The following is a 27,305-nucleotide window of genomic DNA, read 5'->3' on the forward strand; positions in this document are numbered from 1 at the left end:
AATCATCACTGAACGGGAAAACTTCACACTGGGCCTCGAGTAACTTGAACTATGTTCCACTGAACTCTTATGCTGGACTGTGGGACCTTGATATCCAAATGAGTTGCAAAATGTACTTTCAGCTGAAAAGAGTTGGGCCGCTGAGTCTACATAATATGAGTTTCTGATTACTGAATCAATTAATTTTTTGATAATAGTCTAGATGACTATGAGATGCACCTATACACATTCCTATTTTAATAAATCGTTACCCAGAGATGGTGGCATTTATCCTTCAGCTTGATAAATAAACTGACAGTCTGGATCAGGGTTGTCCATTCTAAAGAACATCCACTTTATTCTTCATTTATGTCATTTGTATGTACTTGTCTATCATATCATATCATATCATATCATATATCATATCATATCATATCATATCATATCATATCATATCATATACTTGCATTAACTCAGTCATCATGATGGTTGCAGAATATAATCAGCTATGTATGATAGTAGCTGAACTATGTACAGGTCCTTCTCAAAATATTAGCATATTGTGATAAAGTTCATTATTTTCCATAATGTCATGATGAAAATTTAACATTCATATATTTTAGATTCTTTGCACACTAACTGAAATATTTCAGGTCTTTTATTGTCTTAATACAGAGGATTTTGGCATACAGCTCATGAAAACCCAAAATTCCTATCTCACAAAATTAGCATATTTCATCCGACCAATAAAAGAAAAGTGTTTTTAATACAAAAAACGTCAACCTTCAAATAATCATGTACAGTTATGCACTCAATACTTGGTCGGGAATCCTTTTGCAGAAATGACTGCTTCAATGCGGCGTGGCATGGAGGCAATCAGCCTGTGGCACTGCTGAGGTCTTATGGAGGCCCAGGATGCTTCGACAGCGGCCTTTAGCTCATCCAGAGTGTCGGGTCTTGAGTCTCTCAACGTTCTCTTCACAATATCCCACAGATTCTCTATGGGTTTCAGGTCAGGAGAGTTGGCAGGCCAATTGAGCACAGTGATACCATGGTCAGTAAACCATTTACCAGTGGTTTTGGCACTGTGAGCAGGTGCCAGGTCATGCTGAAAAATGAAATCTTCATCTCCATAAAGCTTTTCAGCAGATGGAAGCATGAAGTGCTCCAAAATCTCCTGATAGCTAGCTGCATTGACCCTGCCCTTGATAAAACACAGTGGACCAACACCAGCAGCTGACACGGCACCCCAGACCATCACTGACTGTGGGTACTTGACACTGGACTTCTGGCATTTCCTTCTCCCCAGTCTTCCTCCAGACTCTGGCACCTTGATTTCCGAATGACATGCAGAATTTGCTTTCATCCGAAAAAAGTACTTTGGACCACTGAGCAACAGTCCAGTGCTGCTTCTCTGTAGCCCAGGTCAGGCGCTTCTGCCGCTGTTTCTGGTTCAAAAGTGGCTTGACCTGGGGAATGCGGCACCTGTAGCTCATTTCCTGCACACGCCTGTGCACGGTGGCTCTGGATGTTCCTACTCCAGACTCAGTCCACTGGTTCCGCAGGTCCCCCAAGGTCTGGAATCGGCCCTTCTCCACAATCTTCCTCAGGGTCCGGTCACCTCTTCTCGTTGTGCAGCGTTTTCTGCCACACTTTTTCCTTCCCACAGACTTCCCACTGAGGTGTCTTGATACAGCACTCTGGGAACAGCCTATTCGTTCAGAAATTTCTTTCTGTGTCTTACCCTCTTGCTTGAGGGTGTCAATAGTGGCCTTCTGGACAGCAGTCAGGTCGGCAGTCTTACCCATGATTGGGGTTTTGAGTGATGAACCAGGCTGGGAGTTTTAAAGGCCTCAGGAATCTTTTGCAGGTGTTTAGAGTTAACTCGTTGATTCAGATGATTAGGTTCATAGCTCGTTTAGAGACCCTTTTATTTTCATCATGACATTATGGAAAATAATGAACATTATCTCAATATGCTAATATTTTGAGAAGGACCTGTATGCTTGTAATCATAAAAAAGATAATCCCAAAGAGTTGGTAGAGCTTCAATGTGTACTACATTTTCAGTACTTCTGAAATAAACAAAGAACTGAATTAAAGGAATATATATATATATATATATATATATATATATATATATATATATATATATATATATATATATATATATACAAAATACATGAACATAAATTCCGGATAAAGCGGAAGACGAGTATGAGTACGAGTATACACACACACACACACACACACACACACACACACACACACACACACACACACACACACACACACACACACACAAGTTTAGTTTAAAGTCATTGTTCTAACCTTGGTTCTGTGAGCATTGTCAGAACACACTGGTGCTGTGGTCCCACTTTTGTCCAGTTCTGTGCCAAACTCACCATAGCACCTGCATCTAGCAAACCATATCCATACGAGTGACTCACTAAGGAGAAAGAAAATAGATTAAGTTACGTGGGGATAATGGCATGTTGATGTGGGCCAGAAGTGCAGAAAATCTTCTCTTCAGCAATGCAATATCAGAGCCTTTATTCAGAGAATAATTATTAAAAATGTCCGATCTTTAACAGCACTATCCAGCTACTTTCCCTTTCTACAGCCACCAATAATATTAGTGTTAATGCAAAAGATCTTTAGGGAGACATCAGAACATTTCCATCTTCTTTTAGTTGTCTGAAGGGTGCATGTGTCTGACTGGTAGACACTGGCTCACAAGGTATGGACAAACAGCAAGCTGTTGGCATCATTTGAAAGAACCCTAAGTGAACATACTCATGTGCTGGAGCTGTGCATTAAAGCCAACATAGAGGCTGACATAAAAACCACAGTTTTCTTAGGTGAAAGCATTTTTGGTGCCTGTTTCCACAAAAGTCTACAAGATTTTGCTACTGGTAAACATGCTTCTCTGAGCAATTTGCAAGTAGCAGAGTTGAAGAGAAAAGCTACCACAGTTAAGATACAATGAAGGTACACGCTCTTTCAACTTTTCATGTTATTAAGATATAAAGATGATCTGGTCTAATATGGCCCAACTTTGCTTAGAGAAAAACTAGCAGCCAGTCGTTATTGATCATCAGTAGATGTGACCTCCTCTATAAAAGCAGAAACTTTGCGACTTCTGGTGCATACGGGTGAGGGCCAACACAATCCCAAGGTGTAAAGACTTCAGCAATAGTCAAAGCGAACTGCTACTGCTGATCAGTCTGGAAAGGGGTTTTTATTCCCAGAATGAACAAGAATGGCTTGTTTGGAAGGACGGCCAGGAGAAAGCTTCTCATCTGAGGTGAAAGCTCAACTTATCAAAATTGCATCTGAATGATTCACAGTTGAGATTAAAGCTTTTTCATAATTTATATTGCCATGTTAGACGAAAAACAAATTCCTCACAAGTATTATAGTGGAGGGCTGATGATTTGGGCTGGTTTTCCAGCCACCGGACCTGGGTGCCTTTCAGTCACTGAGTCCGCCATTAACTCCTCATTATACAAAACTACAGGTCCTTCTCAAAATATTAGCATATTGTGATAAAGTTCATTATTTTCCATAATGTCATGATGAAAATTTAACATTTATATATTTTAGATTCATTGCACACTAACTGAAATATTTCAGGTCTTTTATTGTCTTAATACGGATGATTGTGGCATACAGCTCATGAAAACCCAAAATTCCTATCTCACAAAAGTAGCATATTTCATCCGACCAATAAAAGAAAAGTGTTTTTAATACAAAAAACGTCAACCTTCAAATAATCATGTACAGTTATGCACTCAATACTTGGTCGGGAATCCTTTGGCAGAAATGACTGCTTCAATGCGGCGTGGCATGGAGGCAATCAGCCTGTGGCACTGCTGAGGTCTTATGGAGGCCCAGGATGCTTCGATAGCGGCCTTTAGCTCATCCAGAGTGTTGGGTCTTGAGTCTCTCAACGTTCTCTTCACAATATCCAACAGATTCTCTATGGGGTTCAGATCGGGAGAGTTGACAGGCCAATTGAGCACAGTGATACCATGGTCAGTAAACCATTTACCAGTGGTTTTGGCACTGTGAGCAGGTGCCAGGTCGTGCTGAAAAATGAAATCTTCATCTCCATAAAGCTTTTCAGCAGATGGAAGCATGAAGTGCTCCAAAATCTCCTGATAGCTAGCTGCATTGACCCTGCCCTTGATAAAACACAGTGGACCAACACCAGCAGCTGACACGGCAGCCCAGACCATCACTGACTGTGGGTACTTGACACTGGACTTCTGGCATTGTGGCATTTCCTTCTCCCCAGTCTTCCTCCAGACTCTGGCACCTTGATTTCCGAATGACATGCAGAATTTGCTTTCATCCGAAAAAAGTACTTTGGACCACTGAGCAACAGTCCAGTGCTGCTTCTCTGTAGCCCAGGTCTGGTGCTTCTGCTGCTGTTTCTGGTTCAAAAGTGGCTTGACCTGGGGAATGCGGCACCTGTAGCCCATTTCCTGCACACGCCTGTGCACGGTGGCTCTGGATGTTTCTACTCCAGACTCAGTCCACTGCTTCCGCAGGTCCCCCAAGGTCTGGAATCGGCCCTTCTCCACAATCTTCCTCAGGGTCCGGTCACCTCTTCTCGTTGTGCAGCGTTTTCTGCCACACTTTTTCCTTCCCACAGACTTCCCACTGAGGTGCCTTGATACAGCACTCTGGGAACAGCCTATTCGTTCAGAAATTTCTTTCTGTGTCTTACCGTCTTGCATGAGGGTGTCAATAGTGGCCTTCTGCAGCAGTCAGGTCGGCAGTCTTACCCATGATTGGGGTTTTGAGTGATGAACCAGGCTGGGAGTTTTAAAGGCCTCAGGAATCTTTTGCAGGTGTTTAGAGTTAACTCGTTGATTCAGATGATTAGGTTCATAGCTCGTTTAGAGACCCTTTTAATGATATGCTAATTTTGTGAGATAGGAATTTTGGGTTTTCATGAGCTGTATGCCAAAATCATCCGTATTAAGACAATAAAAGACCTGAAATATTTCAGTTAGTGTGCAATGAATCTAAAATATATGAATGTTAAATTTTCATCATTACATTATGGAAAATAATGAACTTTATCACAATATGCTAATATTTTGAGAAGGACCTGTATTCTGGAACCAGGTTTGAGGCAGAATGTCCCACAGCTAAAGCTAGTCAAAAACTGGATCACCCGACAGGGCAATGATCCACAAAACAAGGAGCAGACGTAATACAACATGTCTGAAAGAGAAAATAATAAAGGTGCTGCCAGTCAAAAACAGGAAGCTCATTCCTATTGTGGCGGGACTTTAAGAGAGCTCTGCATAATGGTAAAAAAACAAGACTTTTAGTATTTCACACAGGGCTTTTCCATTTGGACCTTATCTAAATGACAGGTCATGATGCTCAGGGATAAAGATGTGGAGAGGTTTAAAGCAGGGTTAGGTTAGGACACTATCCCAAGCTTCAAACATCTCAATCCAATCTATCATCTGAAAATGAAGGATACGGCACTACTACAAACCTCAAAAGACAATGACATCTAAATAGACTGAACAGCAGAGCAAGGAGAGCATTAAACAGAGAAGCAGTGAGGAGGGACAGGGTGATCCTGGAGAAGCTGAGGAGATCCACAGCTCAGGTGGAAGAATCTGTTAACAGGACAAGTAGTAATTGCCGACTGTACAAACCCAAGCTTTATGGAAGAGTGGTAAGAAGAAAGCCATTGGTTAAAGCTGACGTAAGATGTTCTCATTTGCATTTGGTCACAAGCCATGCAGGGACCTCAGCAAGCATGTTGAAGTAGGGAGTGTGGTCAGAAAAGACCAAAAGGAAACGTTTTTACCTATACGTACGGCTGTAGGTGATGCAAAAGTAGCACTATTCATCACTCTGTGGTAGTGATGGCAGCATCCTGATGTGAAGTAAGTGACAGTAAGTCAAGTAAGTAAAACCTGATGTGCATAGCACCTTTTAAGATATAAAAATCACAAAGTGCTTTACAATAGGCTAACCTGAAACTCCCAAAAAAGCAAGACAAGTTCGTTATTAGGACATTTAGGAAGATGTGTTTTTAACTAGCCTTTAATAGAAACCACTGTGTCTACCAATCTTAAGTGTAAAATAAGAGAGTCCCAAGGTCTGAGGTCCATGAACAATAGAAACAAGAGAAAAGATTTTTCTCCTTTTGTTTTCAGCTTTTTGGTGGAAAGAAAAGTTGGGCAGAGTTAATTTGAAGATGAATGGAGTTAATTACAGGGCAATTCTGGAGAAAATCTTGTTAGAAACTAGAATGGAGGTTCACTTTCCAAAACAACAATGACCCTAAAAACAAAAATCAAAACCAAAAAAAAGTTTAGATTGATACATATTTCTGTGTTAGAATGAGCTATTCAAAACCAAGACCTAAGATCAATCAGGAATCGGTGGCAAAATGTGTTGAAAAAATTAATTAAAAACAACGGATGTTGTTCTCTTTAGCTTTGTAATTATGCTCGACTTCGACAATAAAATCCAATCAATAATATTCAAGTCTGTAGTAGTGATTTTGAAAAATCTAAACTTAAATGAAGAGTTATAAGTACATTTTAAAGACACTTTAGACTTTAAAGAGAGCATGCTTTCTTTTAAAGAGAGCATGCTTTCTTTTTGCTTTGACTGTATACACAGAGGTACATGTGCAGAATTCTTTTTCAAATGCTAAAAATAGCTCTAAACAATATCCTCAACTCTTTGATTTTCAAAGTCAAATATAACACGTATACCGGCATATACATAAGTAATAAATCCATGTTTAAATAACCAGACCTAAGAAAGTTCAGAGTGATATTTGCAGCGTTTCCCAACAAGGCGCTAGGTGCCTTTGTGTTGCCATGGGCCTCTGTAGCATGTGAAGGGACTGTGGATAAAAATAACAAAGTTGCGATTTCTAGAACCATGGCTCTACCTCCTGAGCCCCAGCTGCTGGTGATTTGTGATACACTGCCAGAAAAAAATCTGCCATTTAATCTCAGATGAGCAATAATGACTGTAATGCTTTAGCTCTGCAGACAGTCATTGCAGAATCAAATCAACCAGTTTTTTTAAAAGTAGTGATAACATTTTTGGGACACAGAATAGATTTTTCTTTGTACAAAAATAACAAATACACATGCAGCAGAGAGGGATAAAGATACCCCCCAATTATAAGACATAATCTGGGCTTTATTTGGACTAAAGAAGATAATCAGTACCTACCAATGCGTCCCACTCCATTGGACTTCCAGTCTCCGGCAATAAGGTGCCCGGGCAGAGACGTCCTCACCACCAGGTGCTGCATGTCCCTCCAGGTTAGGTTCATACTGAAACACAAAAAGCAGGAGAGCAATTCAACTGTATTGACTTTCTGTCATGTAACAGAGGAAGGTAATAATTTCAACATTATGCACGTTATGAGCGAAGTCAGGTTTCGGTGACCTCAACAGCACAATAATGCAGCAGAGGAAATGTGAGGAGCTGAGGGACATGAAAAAGGTCAGGAGACTGCAGATACACCTTTAATGTAATCAATCTCAGCATATGCAGCGAGGAAAAATAGGCACCTTAGAAATAACACACTGAGAAGGAGACTGGGAGGTATGTGCCAAAGCATCACAAGTAAGCAGCTACAAAGTTTTTCAAAACTAATCACACCCCCTTGAACTTTTTCACATTTTACCACATTACAACCACATACTAAAATGTATTTTATGCGATCAGCATGTAGTAGAGCATAACTGTGAAGTAGAAAGAAAGGACACGTGTTTTTTAAATGTTTAACACAATAAAATAAAAAGTGAAGCATGCGTTTGTATTCGGCCCATGTGAGTTAATACTTTATAGAACCACCTTTCACTGCAAGTACAGCTGCAAGTCTTTAGCTGTATGATTTCTATAGGTTTTGCACATGTACAAAAAACTATTTAGCTTATTCTTCTTTAACAAAGTAGCTTAAGGCTAGTAAGGTTGAAAAAAAATTGTTTAAGAAACATGAATTTTTAAGCATTACCACATGTTTTAGGTTTGATTTAGATATGTACTTTGGCTAGGAGATTCCTACACATTATTTTGCATTAATGTAAACCATTTCATTGTAGGTCTTTCCTTGTCTAGGGTTGTTGTCCTCTGACCAGCCTACCTGTCCGTCCTGAAAAAAATGCATCCCACAGTATTATGCTGCCACCACCTTGTTTCACCATGATGGTGATGGCGTATTCAGGATGATGTGAAGTGTTAGTTTTCTTTCATACGTTGCATGTCGGCCAAGAAGTTCAGTTTTGCTTTTTTTCTGACCAGAGCGTCTTCTTAAAAAATTGATGCAACCCTTGCGTTCTGGCGAACTTTAACAATTATTTTTTATGGCTTTCTTTGAACAATATTAATTTGCTTTCCACTCTTCTTTGAAGGCCAGATTTGTGGAGTGGATAACTAATAGTTAACATGTTCTCCCAATTTGGCCAAAGACTTCTGCAGCTCCTCCAAAGTCACCAATGTTCACTTGTTTGGTTCTTTGAATGATGCTCTCCTGGCAGTTGTGCATTACTCCATTCTGAGTAGATATTATTTTATAGCCTACCCCTGCTTTAAACTTCTCCACTGCTTTATCTATGAACTATCTGCTGTGTTCCTTGGTCTTATTGGTTCAGTAAAGTTCTTTAGTCTTCACAGAACAGCTGTATTTATACTAAAAATAAATCACACAATGCTGCAAATTAGAGGTCAGTCAGTCATTTTCTACCGCTTATTCCATAGTGGGTCACGGGGAAGCTGGTGCCTATTTCCAGCAGTCTATGGGCAAGAGGCAGGGTACACCATGGACAGGTTACCAGTCCATCACAGGGCAACACACAAACAACCAAACACACACTCATTCATACACCTAAGGGCAATTTAAACTTTGGAAGGAAGCCAGAGTACCCGGTGAGAACCCACACATGCACGGGGAGAACATACAAACTCCATGCAGAAAGACCCCAGGCCGGGAATCGAACCCAGGACCTTCTTGCTGCATGGCAACAGTGCTACCAACTGCGCCACCGTGCAGCCACCAAATTAGAGGTATCAGAGTAAATGGTGGATAAAAACATATACGCATGCTTTTTCTATATTTTCTATACCATGTATTGTTTTACTATTACTTCATATTTATGGACTGCTATGTTTTGTTCTATCACATAAAATTCTATTAAATGCATTACCCTTTGAAGTTGGAACGTGAAAAATGTGAAACGCTTTAAGGAAAGGGTTAGAAGGTATGAAGGAACTTTAACTGATATTATGGCAGAATACAAGAGTTAATATGGTACTGTGTAACCTATTATGCTATGAAATACACTATGAAACAGTAGAAATAATACCAAGGAGAATGGCGTCCGTTCTTTTTTGAAAAGCAAGTTTCAAATGAGGTCTGGGACTCAGGGCCAAGGTCACCTTTTACAAAGTGCTGGCTTCATAAAAGGAAGTTTTTCTCTCATTTAGATGTTATGAAGAGAAATCTGTTAGAGAAGCCTCAGTAGCACAAATGAAAAAAAAAAAAACTCTTCAGTGGGTTTGAATAACAAAACGATGAATCACATTGCTTACTAAGCTCAGCACCACAGCTGACTGAAATAGAAACAGAACTTCACCAAGGCACATCTCCTCCACCCTCCATCCACATCAGCATCCTTGCTTCACATCCTCTCATGTGTTATTAATGGACAAGATCCCCCCAGATCCACTCAATGAGACATCAACCAAGAGCAAGAGAGGGGAATGTTAAAAAAATAATAAAACAGCAGAAATCCAAAATCTTTCTGCCTATTAAACGATGCCATCAGCCGGAGTTTTAGTGTGGGCCCAGTCTGATAAAGTAGCTCTGCTGTTATTGCTGCAGCTTGTCAGGAAGCGGTGCCTGCTGGGATGAACCAAATACCACCTGATAACGGAAAGTCAGTGCGGTGAAAACCCGAGCTCTGTCAGTTACTGTCCATCTCTCATGATATATCACAGCTGACAGCGCTGAGATAAGCCAAGGAGGCTGAGAAGGCTTACTTGTGCTGTAAAACTGTGCCGGATTGGATTTGACACTTGTCATCACTAACACAGACATGAGGGGAATTATGCAAAGTGGAGAGCAGCTGAGTGGTAAGACGGACTCAACACATGCAAGATACAAGTGCAGATAATGCAGATGACGGGGAACACATTAGACGGCTCAGGGAAGCTCAGGACACCTGCAGTCCTGCAAGAGCGATAATGAGAGAGATTCTCAGGGATACAAATCTTCATGAGCAGCCCTACAGGTATTCGAATGTCTGTGGGCTGCAGCTGCTGATTTATCTCACTAATTAAGTGATTATCAAAAGCTTAATTTGCTGTGGAAAGAATTGCTGCTGGGATTCAGTCCAGCGTTGATTCCCAAAGGTGTCTGTAAAGTTCCAGATGTGAGCGTACACCTCCCATGAAGACAGGGGCATGATAATAAAGATAAAACCAACAATGTTCCTATACTTTATTACATTGTTTAGGAAGAAAACATGCTGTTTGTCCCAGAGATGAATGTGTTTTGGGGTAAAATATGTATGTGTGTATCAACCCCAGAACAAAAGCAAAAGACCTTATGAAGATATTGGCTGTTGTAGCTGGGAAGAAAGTGTCAAAGACAATGATCTGGAGAGGCCACCGCAAAGCCTTGATCCTATCTATCCCCATGGAAAATTCATCATCAGAGATGAAAAGGTGTGCGGGAGCAGGGCTGCCTACAAACCTGACTCAGTTCCACCAGTTCTGTTAGGAAGAATGGACCAAAGGTCCAGCAAGCTGTTGTGAAAGCATTTGACCTAAGTCATACAGTCATACAAGCAACAACGCAAAGGTAATGCAGGGAACCTTCTGACTCAGAAAAAATCAGTCATTAAAAAAATCTGTCATTGTTCTGGCATAATTTAGTTAATCCTAACTGACCTAAAACATACAAAGTTTGGTCTGTTTTAATGTCAGACACTGAGAAAAAAAAGTTGTGTCTTTTAATACAGTTAATGTGAATATCTGGTTTCAACTGTATATATAGGCTCTGGTCACTAGTATTTGGAAAAATGACCTTTAGAAAGTTACAGAGAAACAAAAGACTTTTTGTAGCTATTAGCGCGGTCCTTGAATAATTCTGGATGGATATTTGATCACTCTTCTTATCAGAAATTGTAGAGAGCATTAAATTAATTGATTTGTTGGGACAAACTATTTTTTAGTAGGATCAAAGTCATTTCTTTGGGGAGGCTATTAAAAACATGTATTAAGGTGTTGCGACAACTTTCCTGCTGGTAAGTTTCAACTATCTGACCCAAACTATCTGCTCAGATGAAAGAAAATTGGTTATAAATTTTAGTAGCAACAACAATCACTCAAGTCATTGTTGTCATAAACATCAAGATGCTGGAAGACCATTGTCATTGTCCACAGTGAAAATAGTGTAACAATTTGGAATAGGAGGTTGCCGTTCATAAAAGTAGCGCTGCTCAAAAATCTATTTGCAGTTGTACACATGGACAAAAGAGGACACATGGAGAAACGTTTATGGTTAGACAAAGACAAAGATTGAGCTGTGTGGCCACAATAAATGGAAAATCTTTATGAGAAATCATGGTGATGCTTTCAAACCTAAGAAAACTGGTGATGGAAGCATCATGCTTAAGGTCTGCTTTCCATTGCCCAAAATAGGTAGATTAATGAAGATGGAAGACTTCCTCCACACTCTCCTAATTGACCTCGGATCAAAAGCCAGATGGTTGAAAAAAGGACAAAAGTGAGTGTTTCAACAGGATAATTATCCCAAACACATTAAGCTTGTGGAATAAACCCGACTTCAACCCTTTTGACATATAACAGTTAAATATCTAACCAGAATCATGCAGGTCACTTGTTAATGGCTACAAAAAAGTGTGCACTCTCTCTGCAACTTCCTCTAAGCCAATTATCCAGATTTAATTCTTGGTGTATTTATATATTCAACCCTGTATGTATAAATCTGAACCTGGATGGATTAGAGAAATATAACATGGAATTCAAAGTTCCTATTTTCAAATTCATAGAACTTTAATGCTGTACATAATTTAACACAGACCGGTTCAAATACATCATGAAAACCCTAAAACTAAAATGTCGATTATGTCCATGATGAGTGTATGTACACCTCTGACTGACACTGTATGTTAAAAAAAAATGCCTAAGTGGATGGAAAAGCAGGCCAGTGGCACTCATGTAAGGGTGTCGTTCCAACTCACTTTGCTTCCAGAGCCAGAGCGATGATCCCAGCAGCTAGTGGGGCCGAGGCAGACGTTCCTGTGTGAGAGTCTGTGCATTTCTGCCTCAGGTCTGTGGTCACCTTAGAGAGAATAAGAACAGAGAGAAGCACGCATAAATACTAAAGGGGAGACGGAGCTAATATGACACTTCACCATGAACTCACAGTGAGAGAAGCTGAGTGTTAGACAGGAGAGGGCTAGAGATAATATGAGGTTTCCCAGCAGCTATCTAGATGGAAGAAGAATGAGAAGGAGGAGGAGAGAATGAGTTGGTAGGTTCATTCTCAGGTTTATGGAAGCCTGCCAAGGGGTCACAGGCAGGACAGTGAATGTCAGCCAAATCGGTCCCAGCCAGGTCTGGTGCTAGTGAGACAGAGGGTCTTAGTGCACTAAGATCTTCCTGTCTGTCACTACCAGCAAGCTAATGATACCTGTCTGGGTCACAATAGGGACACACTGGTAATGGCAAGGAGGCCAGAAGCAATGACCGACTGTGAAGGTTAGAGATGCAGTATCTACTTACAACTTTTGGCCTGACAGATTGTGCTTCTAATGAACATCATCAGCTGAAGACGTCTCTGTGTCAGAGGTGTAAACAAAAACGTTCAGGTGTCTGAACAGGACACCAACTGGTTCACTTGGAGCTGGACCAAAGAGTCATTTCATTGATATCTGATAACTAAACAAAATATTTCTAATTAGTTGTATTAATTTATAACAAAGTGAAAACATTTTATGTGAGGCTTGACAGTGTTTTTTGTTTTATGATGTCAGGACTAGTTGCATTTAGGAATATAAGGAATAAACACAACTTATGTTTATTCAGTTAGAAATTACCAAAAAAGTACCTACAAATGCTGACATGATGAAACAATATAATTTCACTTACAAAATGGGGAAAGAAAAACTATTACGAATCATGATCAGAAAAGCTCAGTGGCCGGACATTACAAAAATATCTGCAGTCCTAAATGTTTTTCTTGAATGATTGCCCTCTGTCCAGCTTCAGTGTTCCTGCTAGGAATAAAAGGATTTCCACAGCATGATGCTGCCACTACCCTGTGTTCAGGGTGACAATTTTAGTTTTCTGCCAAAGGAAGTGTTTTGCCTGTTGGCCAAACAATTCAGTTGTGGTCTCTTCTGGCCAGAGCATCTTTTATCATGTTTGCTATGTTCCCCACACAGTTTGTGGCGAAACATAAATGGGACTTTTATGCGTTTCTCTCAACAACAGATTTCTTCAGGCCACCCTTGCAGGAATGGAGGGCTTGTGGAATCTAAAGGTTGGTCTGTTCAGGTGTACGCCCATGTAATGGTAGGTTTGTGTGTCCAAAGTTTGGGAAATTGTTTTAAAATCTAACCCAGGTTTAAACATATCCCAAACTTTATCAGTAAACTGTTTGGTGTGTTCTTGATTTTTATTATGCTGTTTGTTCACTGATGATCTCAACCAAAACTCTAAGGCCTTCTTGCAACAGCTGCATTGATGTTGAGATTAAATGACACATAGGTGGACTATATGTTAAAATTAGTTAGCTTCTGAGGGCATTTGGATTGTATTTACTGGTATCTGAGTAAAGTAAAGGCTAAATACAAATGCAGACTTCTCAGATTTTAGGAAACCATGTATAATTTCCTTCTACTTCACATCCTATAACTGGACAACCCAATAAAATACATTGACGTTTGTGGTGTACAGCAACAAACATGTGGAAAAGTGGGTGTGAAAACCTTTGCAAGGCACCATAATATACCGGAAGACTAGAACATTGTTAAAGGATGTATACAGGTACTTTTAAATATACATTGCTCGTATTGTCTTGTTTATGTGTACAAGAAATGACAACAACGTCTTTGTTTCTATATAATGTGTATTTTTCATCATACTGGCATCTTTAACAGCTTTTGATGCAATAAACGAGCCTGGCATAAAGTCCTGCAGAATGAGAGCTTTCTTGGCGTTTTTGTCACATGTTTTTATCTTTTATCTTTGCAGTGGCTGTAGTGGCTTTGCAGTCCCAGATTCAATTTCTTCAAATTGCCAACACGGTAATTCAGATTTAAAATTGTAACAGCCCTATTATTTTTAGCCTCTGCAAGCACACTTAACCATAAATGCTGCCTGATTCTAAATAATTCTGTTATGCAAACAAAAGTCAGAGGGCTTACTTAAAATAACAATATTAGGATTATTATAATTAACCTGAAACCCAGTATCCATTTAGTTTTTATAATTAAAAACTGAATTTTTAAGCACAAAGTCTTTAAAAATTATTATTATTATTTTTTTAGCATATATGTGGTAATTTGGGGCTGCATGGATGTGAAATAACTGTATTGCCTTAACGCAAAAAAGTCTTTCTATGTTCAATTTTTGCCCAAGCAAAAGTTTGAGTTTCCTCTATGTTGTACAGCCTCCAACCCCAATCCAAAAACCTGCATGTTGGGCTAATTGATGAACCTTAATTGCTTATTGTGAGAGATTGTGCATGGTTCTGTCCTGTGTGACTCTGTGTGCGTGGATGCCATCGAGGTTTAAAGCTATTCATTTTCAGATTAATTAGAAGAAAGCATAATTCAGACTTTTCCCATTCCTTTTTATTACTTTTAACCTAAAAAAAAACCTGTTTTCTTATAAAGTAACAGGTCACTAATTCCTAACCTGCTGTGAAAGCCCCCACTCATCACACCAACATGTCACTGTAATCATAAATACCGGTGTTAAACAGAGAGACGTGGCATGAAATCATTTTCAGAACAAGCACCAGCCTCCCACTGCTACAGCTGCAAAGTCAAGTCAGCGTTGCTTTAGTTCTTGAAAACAAGTTTAATTTGACCTGTTTTGATGAAGTGCATTTGTTTGCCTGCAGCAATCCTCTGGTGTATTTTGGATAAAAAAAGACAGATTCATAGTTGTTATGTGATATTCTGTGCCCTGGGGGCAAGCCTTTCATCAGCTGACACATAGCTTGAAAGAAGCATGCGACATTTTCAGTGTTTGTCCGCTCTTCTTGTTGGATGTAGCACATCAGACACTGATTTCTGATAGTTTGATGTTTATTTACTTCATGACATACTACATAACAGAAAAAAGCTTAATGTGAAAATACATTTTAAAAAACCTAAATTTGGAATGTCAGTGTTTGGAGGGCAGACTTGTAGTTGTTTTAGATTCTCTAAACAACGCCTAATGTATAAAAGTTTTAAGGTGATTTTAAAGAGCAGGTCGGTGTTTGAACTCACTATCTGCTTCTCCCCTGGATTCCCAGAGCTGAAGGTGGTAGCCAGCGTTGAGGAGCAGGGCTCACTGTACCACGGCACGTTGCCCGACTCTGTGGTGCTGCTGATGGACAGCGTGTAAATGCTGTTGGTGTAGCCGTCACAGTTGCAGCTGTCCTGTTCGCGGCCACCGTTGCCTGAGGCCCAGACGAAGATGGAGCCCAGTCCACCGCGTCCCTGCAGTACAAAAAACATAAAAGAAAACCTCCATGTAGTTGAAACCCAGCAAACAGAGAGAAACTAACAAGGGCTCACTGAAGCGTTGAAAGTTGCCTCTGACAAACATGTTTGTCTCATGGCCAAACGGCATGCCATTTTTGAACTTTCTTCAGAAACTCTGAACCACTTGAGGCGCAGATCTGTGTCAAGGAGAACATCAGATAACAAACACGGCAAATGTAATAACTATACATCGCTAAAGCTGAGTTTGAGGGTGAATAAATGACAGCGTGATGTTTAATGATAACATTGTGCATCTTAAATGCACATACAGTTAATCCCTAAATTCCGAATACCCCTGTCAGATTTAGATTTAAGATTGTTTTCATTCATCCAAGAAGTTTGTTTCTGAAAAGAAATGAGATGGGTATCTATCAAAAAATTATAAATAAATATAAAAAGTAAAAAAAAACAACAACAAAGTTTTAAATTCCATTTATATATATAAAAAAAAAAACGGTCGAAAATGTTTTATACCCTTCTCAATAATCAATGGAAAACTCTTTGTGAGCATTACAGCAATCAAACCCTTCTTATAACTGCTGAGAAGCTTTTTGCATCCTTCCATAGCTATTTTAACAATTTACCTTTTGTGAAACGCTCAAAGTCTTTGCAGTTGGAAGGGCTCCTTACCATCACCCTAATCTTTAGCTTCCTCCACAGATTCTCTATCATATTCAAGTCAGGGCTCTGGCTGGGCCGCCACAAAATGTTAATATTACTCCCAGTCAGAACAAACACGTTGGTGAAATTAACAGATTACTTCACACCTAAATCTGCAAGAAGTAGGCATAACTTTGTGCTTAAGTGTATGTGTGTATTTTATTTGTGATATACATTTAGTTTTCATCTGCACGCTCTGAGAAGGTAATTATGTATGAGATAGACATTTCATGAACCACTTTTCCAACAAAATCCTTTTTTGTTCATCTTTGCAGCAACACTAGAATTAAATGGGTTTATTTGTTTCAAGAAATACAAACCTTTGCTTCAGGTACTCATCTTCAGCAGATTAAATTAAGCTCTGAAGTTAACAGGCTTGCTTTTACTTGTTATAAAACACAGATAAGATCCAACCGCAGACAGTTCTGTGCACATTTTATACAGTTTGTCTCCATTCTGTTTTCTTGCTCATCTTGAAGGCAGAAGTCTGTCTGCTCACCTCCTTTACCGCTGACCTTCTGTATCTCAAAATATTGCTGATTGTTGCCGGAGACCAGTTGTTGCTGAGTGTCCCGGAGGCCTGGATGGAGATGAATATAGTGAGCATCAGGACATCTGATGTCAGGGCTGCACAGCTTTGAAACAGCCTCAGGGCTGGGGAGTGACCTCAGTGTCCTTTTGCTGAATCTTCCAATAGACTTTGATTAGTTCAACATTATCTGCTGTCAGATTTAATTATGGTTATATTCAGACTCAGACAAGTATATACTTGTGATATTACAAAAATTGCACGTTACATTAATTTTCTTTTATTTATTTCATCCACTCTTTAAAAATAAAAATCGATGATGCAACTATACTAAATCTTTTATTGTGTGAAAACTGCAATGCAGGTAGACAAACTTTCACAAGAAAAAACAGTAAAAAAGAAAATGATCTTCTTCTAACAGTTTAGATAAAAAGCAATTATAACATGTATTACCAGGAAAAAGTATTAATATCCCTGGAACTTTTTCCCATTTTGTTACCTTACAGTCATAAAGTCAAATGAAGTTAGTGGGATTTTATGTGATAGACCATCACAAAATAGAACAAATTTGTGAAGTGGAGAATAAAATACAGTTTTTACATTTTTTCCCAAATGAAAATGTGAAAAATCAGTGTCCACTTGTTTTCAGATACCTGTATTCTGGTACACCTAAATAAAATCCAGCACAACTTATTGCCAACCACAAAAATATACAGCCTAGTCAAGCTGTGCAATAATTCAGGGAAGTAGCCAAGAATCCAGTGGTAACTCTGGAAAAGCTGCACAGGTCCACAGCTCAGGTGGGCGAAGCTGTTGCAAGGACAACCATCAGTCACAAACTCTAGTAATCTGGCATTTGTGGAAAAATTACAAGATACTGCCTTGAAAGAAAGCCATGAAATGTTCTGCTTGCAGTTTGTCTTACATTTAGGAGACCCAGCAAACATGTTGAAGGTGTTCTAGTCACTTGAGACAAAACTATGACTTTTTGAACATGGTGGCGGCAGCATCATGCTGTGGACATGTTTTTCCTAGGCAGAGGCAGTTGAAACTGGCAGAATTATTGGAAAGATGGATGAAGCTAATTATGAAGCAACCCTTGAAGAAAACCCGTTAGAGGCTGCAACAGATGTTAAACTGGGGTGGAGGTTCCTTTAGGCAGGACAACAACCCTGAAAATAAAGCCAGGGATCAAACCAATCTGTTAAAATGGGAATGGCAAAGTCCAGACCTACATTCAATGTGGAGTCTGTGACAAAACTTGACAGTTTATCCTGTAGGCACTTTCAATTCAATATGACTGAGCTTGAGCTGGTTTGCAAAGAGTGGGGAAACATTTCAGTCACCATATGTGAAAAGCTGAAGTAGACAAACTTCTAAAGACTTGTAGCTGTAATGGTAGTCAAAGGTGGTTCTTCAAAGTAGGACAGGACCTCTGAATGCAAATCAAGGCATGCATTTTAGATTCTTATTGTACAAAAATGAGAAAACCTCCATTTTAACAAGTATATTCTGCTTGCTGCTTTGTATGGGTTTATCACATAAAATCCCAATAAAATACACTGAAGTTTGTGGTTTTAAGTTAACAAAATATGTTCAAAAACGTTCAAGGAGTATGAATACTTATGCAAGGCAGTCTAATACTATGTGCAGAAACAATCAACGTCAACAACAAAATAAAAGAAAAAAAGGATTCATACCAATGCACGAAACAGAACAAAAAATGCTGTCTAGTTACCAAAGATTTACTTCTGTGACGCTGTTTTCTCTGGCAGAGTTAATCAGTGAAATGTTAAGATCATAAGTCTACAAAGGGACCTTAATTGGACCCGAAGACAGATTTTAAATGAGCTGGTGCAGACTTTTTTTTAATAAGGATTAACCATTTAATTTTCTTAATTGATTCCTACACCCCCATCTCATAAACGATCTTTCTTTAGAAGATGGCATAAATGAGCTTTGCCGAGCGTTGGATACAATCTCATAACAACAGGATGCTCACACCAGAACCGTACATAACACTCCTAAACTGTCCAGCTCAATTTATGACCCTGCTCCGCCTTTCACTGCAGTTTACAGATACCTGGATGAGAACACTTTAGCGTCAGCCGTTATCTTGCTGCCAGGAGAACACACGCTGAACCAGAGGGCTCCTGTTGTTTTCCTGTCAGGTAATTTTTCTCCACTAACATGCCCTGATATGTGGAGCTGTACACGTTTTGGGATGTGAACTATGAGTCATACAATGCCACGGAAAATTTGCAGTTTCATTCATTTGCATGCCAATTATCACTGCCTTTGAATCTAACTCCTGCATCCAGCGTTGTTTCTGTTTTCTCACATCTCATCTTTCTCGCTTAACTGATCTGCTAATGCTCTTTGATGTTGTAAGCTCGACACACGAGGAATGATGACATTAGACTTAGGTAATAGGCCAAAACTCTTTCATATCTAATTCTGCTGGAGCCTATAAAGTCAATGAGCAATTAACAAATTCACCTTGAGTTTGTCCTTTTCCACTGAACGTCTCAGAGAAATATTCTCCATTAAATACATGGATAGGATTATTAAAGGTAAAACTGTGTTCTCCGACAATCATTTTGTAAGAAAAGTATTATAATATTCTTGAAAAAAAAAACTTAATAACTCTTTAGCAGAGGAGAGAAATTTCTGTGTACTAATGATAATTTGAAATTGGAAATATTAAGTGGCTTTCAATCATATTCATACCCTCCAATCATTCCACTTTATGTAGGGGGAGGCTTAAATGCATTTTGTGTGGTGGTGGGGCGTATATGTAATATATAATAGACCAGCACAAAGTACCACATAATTTTAAGGAGGGTTTTAAAAATTCTTTGCAATCCTAAAGTGTGGCCTGCACCCTGAATGTATAATTCCTGCCACCCCCCTGTTCCTAAAACAAGGTGGTGGCAGCATGATGCTGTGGAGATGCTTATCTTCAGGGTCAGGGAAGCTGGTCAGAGTTGAGGGAACTGAAGGGAATATAGGGCAATAGTGGAAGAAAACCTTTGAGAGGCTGCAAAAGACTTGAGGCTGGGGTGGAGGTTCCCATTCCAGCAGGACCACAAAGTTAAAAATACAGCCAGAGCTACAATAGAACGGTTTAAATCAAAGCATGTTCATATATTTTCCACATACATTTCTTTTTCTTCTACTTAAACAATCCCAGTCCTTTTATTTATCACAGCTACTTATGCAATTCAGTGCTCAACAACCTCCATGCATTCATCTCAATAATTTATTTTTGCAGACAGGAAAGGTGTAGGGAAACAACTTGAACTACATATAAATAATTTAGCTTTAAACATATTTAGACAGTTTGTGCTGTAGACAAATACGTTTTATTTTTACACCCTGAGGAAAAAAGTGACCAAACATGGCTGATAATGTTTGACTGATACTCACATGTTAATTATAAGAGAGGACATGAGATGTCAAGAAGGTGGGAAGCCATGTTAAAAATGAAGAACAGAATGCAATGATCCGTAAACCAATCTGATTCCTGCAATATGATGAAACATCTCTGGTGGTTTTAACTGGAGAAGTTTTTTATAATCATCAAAATTTTATGTGTGAATTCATCCCGAGCCTCCCAGAGCATGTTTACTACTGTGTTACATCACCTCCTGTTTTAACAGCCCCTTAGTATGTGTTTGAGAACTAAGAAAACCAGCGGTTGCAGTCACCGCCCTCTGCTGTAGCTTTATTTGCCTCCCAACTGTAAGTAATTGTGTCTTTCAATATGCAAATTAGGCTGTTTAAATGGGTGTTAAGGATTTGTTCTTGGATGTCTTGCCTTGTAGGATGGCTCCCTCCCTTCAGCTCATCTTCGGTTGAGGTTGACTAGACTGTAGAGCTCGCCATAAAGTTCAGTCCAGAATGCCAGCTGATCGTCTCACCTGCTGTTAATGCACTGCCAATCTGTCAATCAGTGGGGGCGGTGATTAATGTGAGCAGCTTGCCAATTTAGCTGTAACTTGTGTTCATAACTTGACTTTTCTTTGTTCTGTGTGGTATTAAGGCCTCGTGCTACAAGTATTCATTGTGTAAGATGTAATTGCCTCATGCTTGTAATTTGTTTATGTAGTCTAAAAAAGTGGCAGACATTATTGTTCTTGGAAGCAAGGGCCACAATTATATTATAACATGGTGAACACTTATTACCACTTGTACATTACTTTGTTCTTTCATATAAAGGCCTGAAGTTTAAGGATGCCAACTGCTTCTGTATGTTGATTTGGAAAAATACTTTAAGTCAGTCTCTTTTGAGCTGTAGTTATTTGATGATTCAGGTAGTACTCGTCCTTTGTACCTTAGTTTTTATTGTGATGTAGCCATTTGCATATGCCATCCACTGTACAATAAACAGGTTTCAAACAGATTTTTTCCATTGTGAAGTTTTGTATATTTCTGAGCACAATTTTCCAGAAGTTTTAGTTCTGCTCATAAAATATAAATACAAAACTGTATTATGAACTCTGTAGGAGTCAGGCTTTAAATATGGAAACTACAAAAACCATAGAATGTGAAGGACAGATGGGAGAATGACTATGTGGATGGCGGGAGGACAGTAAAACAGGATAATATTGACAGACAGATAGACATGACTTCCAAGAAATTATCTGTTTTCTTTATAAATTCAAACTTGTCATCACCTGGTTTTCTATCACTTCAGTAATTTATATCCAGAAAAACATGTTTGACAAGCATATATCAGTTGCATGGCAGCACACAGGCAGCTTTGCTTTCAGAAATTGAAGTCCTGGTAAATGAAGAAAAAGCTGGCATTATGGTAACTATGTGCATCATTTATGCATAAAAGCACTCTGATTGGAGCAATCTATTTTTAGAAATGCGGATATTTCTTTTGCACACTGTGGGGTCTCAAACATTTTCTATGATTCAGTATTCTTTTTACATACTTATTCAGACCTAGTAAACAAATACAATGAAATGCCATACTTTTTCATTTTCTACATGACTGTGTAGGAAGCCCATATGAATACATAGGCACTGGTTTTCTATCAGGCTTTTCATGGTATGTCCTCTCATCTTTTTCAAATCGAGGTAGTAATAGGACGTTTTAAGCATTTCAGCTGCTTGGCAGTCTGGAACACTCTCTCTCATATATCTGTTCCATTATGAACTAGAGGGTTTCTGTGTGCAGCAGCTTTTGATTGCAGGTAGGCCAGCTTTGGATCTAAAGTCTTGTAAAACTCTTGTAAAACTCTGCCAACTCCTGTTAGCAACCTTATAGGATTCTTATTTCTTTTTATGGCAAAGCTTTTACTTGCATTTGTGGATGCAGCAATAATCTGTGTTCACTGTCAGTTTTTCAGAAGTGTTTGTTAGATCATGCAGTGATTTGATCTACAGAATTGTGTCAGAATCTGATGCAACGCTGCGCAAGAGCCTGACGACTAGAACCAATCAATTCTCTGAATCTTTTGTTGGACAAGAATTTATTACATTCCTTGCTATTTTATGTTTTAGATATTTTTCTACATTAAAATAAATCAAATTCTCCAAACATTTATTGCTTAAAATGTGATGTTCTGTTAGTTGCTTATATATCCAATTGTGTTACTTACCTATCTGTCACATTGATTAAATTTTATTTTGAGATGTTTTACCAGGTGTCTCTTTCAAACGCTGTATCACTCATTTAGGTTCCACTGTTTCAGCTTTTTGTAAAGTCTGTAGCTGGGATTAAATGTAAAATGTTCCATTTTTCTTTAGAAACAGAGTTGTACACTTTTACACTTTGTGTTCTAACCAACCTTGGTTATTCCTTGAAGGAAAGCCTCCTTGGCCAGTTTGGCAGGGCCATCCAGCGACTTGCCGTCATCCTCCGGGCCCCAGCTCGCACTGTAAATGTGGATGTGCTGAGGGTTAAGGCTTAGAGAGTGAGCCTCCACCAGGTCTGTCACCTCCCCATCCAACATACGAACTCCTGTGAAATAACCAGAAAATGTGTTGCAGGTAAGGTTGTTAAGGTGGAGACGCTGTGAATAAAGAATAACAGTAAACATTTACACACAAGTGAAGTAAATGAAAAATCTGAGGAACACAAGAAGTATGTAAGTAAGTAGTATGAACAACATAAATTGAGGAATAAAGAACAAATGTTTCATGTGGGGGCTGAAAGACCACAACTGGAAAAACACCTAACCTAAAAACTACAGATGCAATGAAAAATTGCCTGGTGAACGAAATTGGACAATTTTCAGCTTCGTTGGTCCAGGCCTGTGTTGGTCCGATCTTTTTTCGATCAGTGAATGTGTCACACTTAACCAGGTCACGCTAAAAATACTTTTGTGGAAATTGTTACTGAGAAAAGAAGACTTAATGTTAACATTATAGGTTGTGGTATTGAGCCAGTGTATCTGCATTAGTTCTGGGAAATGAAACAATTAAAAGATTTACTGAGAAATGGTACAAATGATTAAGGCAGGCTTTAATATTGAATGAGACAGACAATACATGTGGCCTAACAGGCAGTACGCGGGGCCACCATTATTTAAGCATTTTTAAAAGATGGAGAAGAGATTGCAAACAGTAGTGTGAACTTACATTATTTTCATTACTCAAATAGACAGATGTGCACGTATTTGCACTTTTAAACAGGACTGCAAATGGGACATGTACATCAATATATTGCTAGTTGATAAAGTTTCATTATTAAATCATAAAGTCCTACAATTCTTCAGGGGATTCAGCGTTTAGTTTAGGGCTGCAACTAATGATTATTTTGCTAATCGATTAATGGGTCAACTATTTTTTCGATTAAGAGATTAATAATTGGATAGCAAAGGGTACTTAATAGGAGATTCTTTACTGAATTTGAACGAGGTGAAGCTAAAGCTTTGCTACTTGATAAGTTCTGGATCGAGCATATTTAAACAAAGAAGGTTTTCATCTTAATGGCAAAATGTATTTTTTTTGGTAAAGTTTATGGTTCATTTTAATGCGCTGAATGGGTTGTTCGTTCAGAAAATGCCATGTTTTAGAGTCTGTACACTCCAGTTAATGATTATTTGATTAATAATTTAGTTGACGATTATTTTAATAAGTGATTAATCCAATGAATTGTTTCACCCCTACTTTAGTTTATGTTTTTGAAAATAAATCTATTCAGTTTTTATTCATTTTGTATTGCTTATTTTAATGTTTTTTTTTATTTGTATTAAAACAGATACTTTGTTAGAAACTAGACTTTCAATTTAAATCTATTTTATGATATTTACAGAACCTTATCAATACAGAAAAAGTATAAAGTTTTTTTGTCCATAACACCCAGATATAATTAGCATTAAATGGTTCTCATTTGAACAGATTGTTCATTGTCTGTAGCTGCTTTAAATTACAGGTCTTCTTCAAGTGGACTCTGTAATGATGTACCTCAGGGTTGCGTTTTAGTGCCCTTGTTATTTCTTGTGTACATTCTCCCTCTTGGCATCTGCTGAGCCCTTCAAAAACATTTTTTTATGACTGCTGTGTAGATATTTAGATATACATCTATTTTAAAGTTTATTAGGTCACTAAGCTGCAAGACTTACATAAGTGCTTACACTTTAAAAAGCTGAATGGCAAAAAAAAAAAAATTCTCCAGCTTAATGAAAAAAACACTATATTTTCTAAAGCATTTCTAGACACCTCTCTCATAAAACAGGCTGGAAAGTTAACAGCCTTTTGGAAATCTCAAAGGTAAGGCAGAGATCTACATTCTCTGGGAGATACATACAGAAAGTGTTGTGTCAGTAATGATAGCTATCTTAATTGAGCTAATCTTAATACAATATGCCGCAAATGATTTAAAATGTCAGCTCCACAATATTTGTATTTATTTTAAAAACATTACTAAAACCTTGTTTTACAGTAACTGCTTTTTAACACATGGTAAGGCTAGAATTAATATTTCAGTGCTGTTCTAATAGGTTTTTATATTATAACACTTAGAGAAATCTGAATTGTCTAAAATCAGCTTGTGTCAGCTTTACAAAATCTAAAATTGGACCCCTAATTCAGGGCTTCTTTACCAAAAACAACATACAAAAGAAATCAAACAGTTGAGGTTCTAATGATTCAACGCACAAAGCTTTACTCAAAGATGCTGCTCTGAGGAATACAAACAGATTTTTACCATCATAAACAACAGTCCATCTGTTTGTTAAACCAAGGAAAGCTGTTTCTTCCCCCCTACCGAAGTTACAATGATATAGGAAGGATAAGTAGACAAATGTGACAGATTGCTGACAAAAGAACCTTATACAGAGAAATGAGCCAAACCTCCAACAGACCAACATGTCCACAGGGCTGCACTAAATGTCATTTTTCATCACACCTGAACACGTAACACAGTCTGTGCCTTTGAAGTTCACAGCCTCAGATCACTTCTCTGAACATTAACAGCTGTAGAAAGCCATAAAATGCACCCCCCTCAAATAAGGTCCATTACTGGTTGGGGGCCAGTGGACATCAGAGGGAACATTATGAATGATAATGTTCACATGAAGACTTTTTAGACAAAGTAAGCTGGTTGTAAGGCAGACAATGCAGTAATTACTGTGCTAGGGAATCATAACACAAGTTGGACTACCAAAGAGCATGTTAGAAACATAAATGGATGATATAAAGTGCATTGTTTACTTTGTGATCATCATACAAGAGTGTTACTGCAGCAGTAATGATAATTACTGTCGTAACAATTCCCATCAACGTCCTACAGCTTTACAATGCCATCTCCAGACACTGCTGTGCCAGCTCTCTGCAGCTACGCTGAGTTACAGGTAGCAAGTAGGGATGCAGAATATAAGTGTGTGTGTGTGTGAGTCTGTGTGTGCGCAGATGCAAGGTAAACAAGGTAGGAAGGATGTGCAAAGGAGGTCAAATAAGGTCAAACTAATAATCATTACTCCTTAAGGACACACACATTTTAATACTTGGGCAAATCCAAGTGCTTTTCCTCTCACATGTACACACCCCAAACACAAAGCATAAGCATCTGGGAGGAAACTGCAGCTGTTTATAAACAATCCACTGACCCCATGATATGAACAGATTCACTGAGGAGTAATTTATGAGATCAGGGCCAATGCGTGGTTCTGTTGGGAGACGAATGGTAATGAAGACAAAGACTGGGAGTTATGAGTAACATCTGTGAGTGGGACTGCTCAGAGCTGCACAGGCTCCACTGAGTCTTGTTGGCTGCCATTTCGGCAGTGACAGATTGCTTCATGACAAAAGTTACTAAAAGCCTCCTTGGAATACTCCATCAAGTCTAAAAATGTTCAGGAAACAAAGCAAACAAAGATAAATGTTTAATTTGTGATTGACATATCATCTTTCTTAATACAGATCGTTCCATGCTGGTAGGTTTATTGTGTTTTGGATAAGCGGCTGTGCTGAGAGTTTGAGCAGCTTCTTAGGCAGGTGATTTACAGCCAGATGTCTACTGCATTGTAAGTCAATTTCTTAGCATCAGCCAGAATTTAAGACACATTCTGATCTGTGAGGAACTCAGTTAAACTCTTTGAAAATGTAATTAGCTTTTATCTAATTAATAAAAGAAAGGCAGACGTTCAAAGTCTTTAAAAACAGTTTTGTTTTTGTGATGCACCAAAGTGGTTTAGGATCACCAAACTAATTTTAATTTCCAATCAAGATAATGGGATTGAATACAAAATACAGTTTTCAAATTATGATTTTATTTAAAAAAAAAGGAAAAGGGATCCAAACCAACCTGGTAGTGTCTGAAAAAGTAATTGCTCCCAAAGCTAATAACTAGTTGTGCCAGCTTTGGGAGCAATAACTGCCATCAAGCACTTGTAATAACTGTGTTTAACATCGCTACGGGGGGACATTTTGGCCCAGTCCTTTTTGCAGAATCTTTTTAAACTCAGCCACATTGGTGGGCTTTGAGCTTATTTAAGGTCACGCCACAGCATCTTAATCAGATTTAGGTCCAAACTTTGACATTTTCAGTCTGAGGTGTGACAGATTAAGTTCAGTTTCATTGCCATGTCAAAACATAACAGTGTGTTTACATACATGTGATGAAACAGAATCTATGAAGAATCCGACATAAGTTTGGTGATAAACAAATACCATCAGGCAGAAACTGCAGCAAAAAGTCATTAGACTGAGACTTTTATTTGCAGCAACAGTGAAGTCCTGATCTATTTAGTCAACAAATAGCTGCAGCAGCTTATGATTTGTTGGGCCTTACAGTGGTAATGATTCGAGCAATATTCATTGCATCCTACTGCCTTGCTCTGTGGTGCAGTCACACTTTAACTGCTGAAAAATACAATCAC

The 27,305-nt window shown here is 38.6% G+C and overlaps 1 protein-coding gene across 2 annotated transcripts in view; it reads right to left on the reverse strand.

Moving 5' to 3' along the window:
* Window positions 1-27,305, reverse strand: part of furinb (furin (paired basic amino acid cleaving enzyme) b) — a 186,706-nt gene that overhangs the window by 13,533 nt on the left and 145,868 nt on the right. For both annotated transcript variants that reach the window (XM_047351551.1, XM_047351558.1), the window contains exons 8-12: window positions 22,770-22,942; window positions 15,519-15,731; window positions 12,255-12,355; window positions 7,213-7,316; window positions 2,311-2,428 (exon numbers count right to left, since the gene is read on the reverse strand). In XM_047351551.1, coding sequence (XP_047207507.1) covers window positions 2,311-2,428; window positions 7,213-7,316; window positions 12,255-12,355; window positions 15,519-15,731; window positions 22,770-22,942 — 709 coding nt within the window. The remainder of the gene's footprint in view (window positions 1-2,310; window positions 2,429-7,212; window positions 7,317-12,254; window positions 12,356-15,518; window positions 15,732-22,769; window positions 22,943-27,305) is intronic.

The sequence above is a fragment of the Girardinichthys multiradiatus genome, chromosome 2 (genome assembly GCF_021462225.1).
Source record: "Girardinichthys multiradiatus isolate DD_20200921_A chromosome 2, DD_fGirMul_XY1, whole genome shotgun sequence".
Taxonomy (NCBI): domain Eukaryota; kingdom Metazoa; phylum Chordata; class Actinopteri; order Cyprinodontiformes; family Goodeidae; genus Girardinichthys; species Girardinichthys multiradiatus.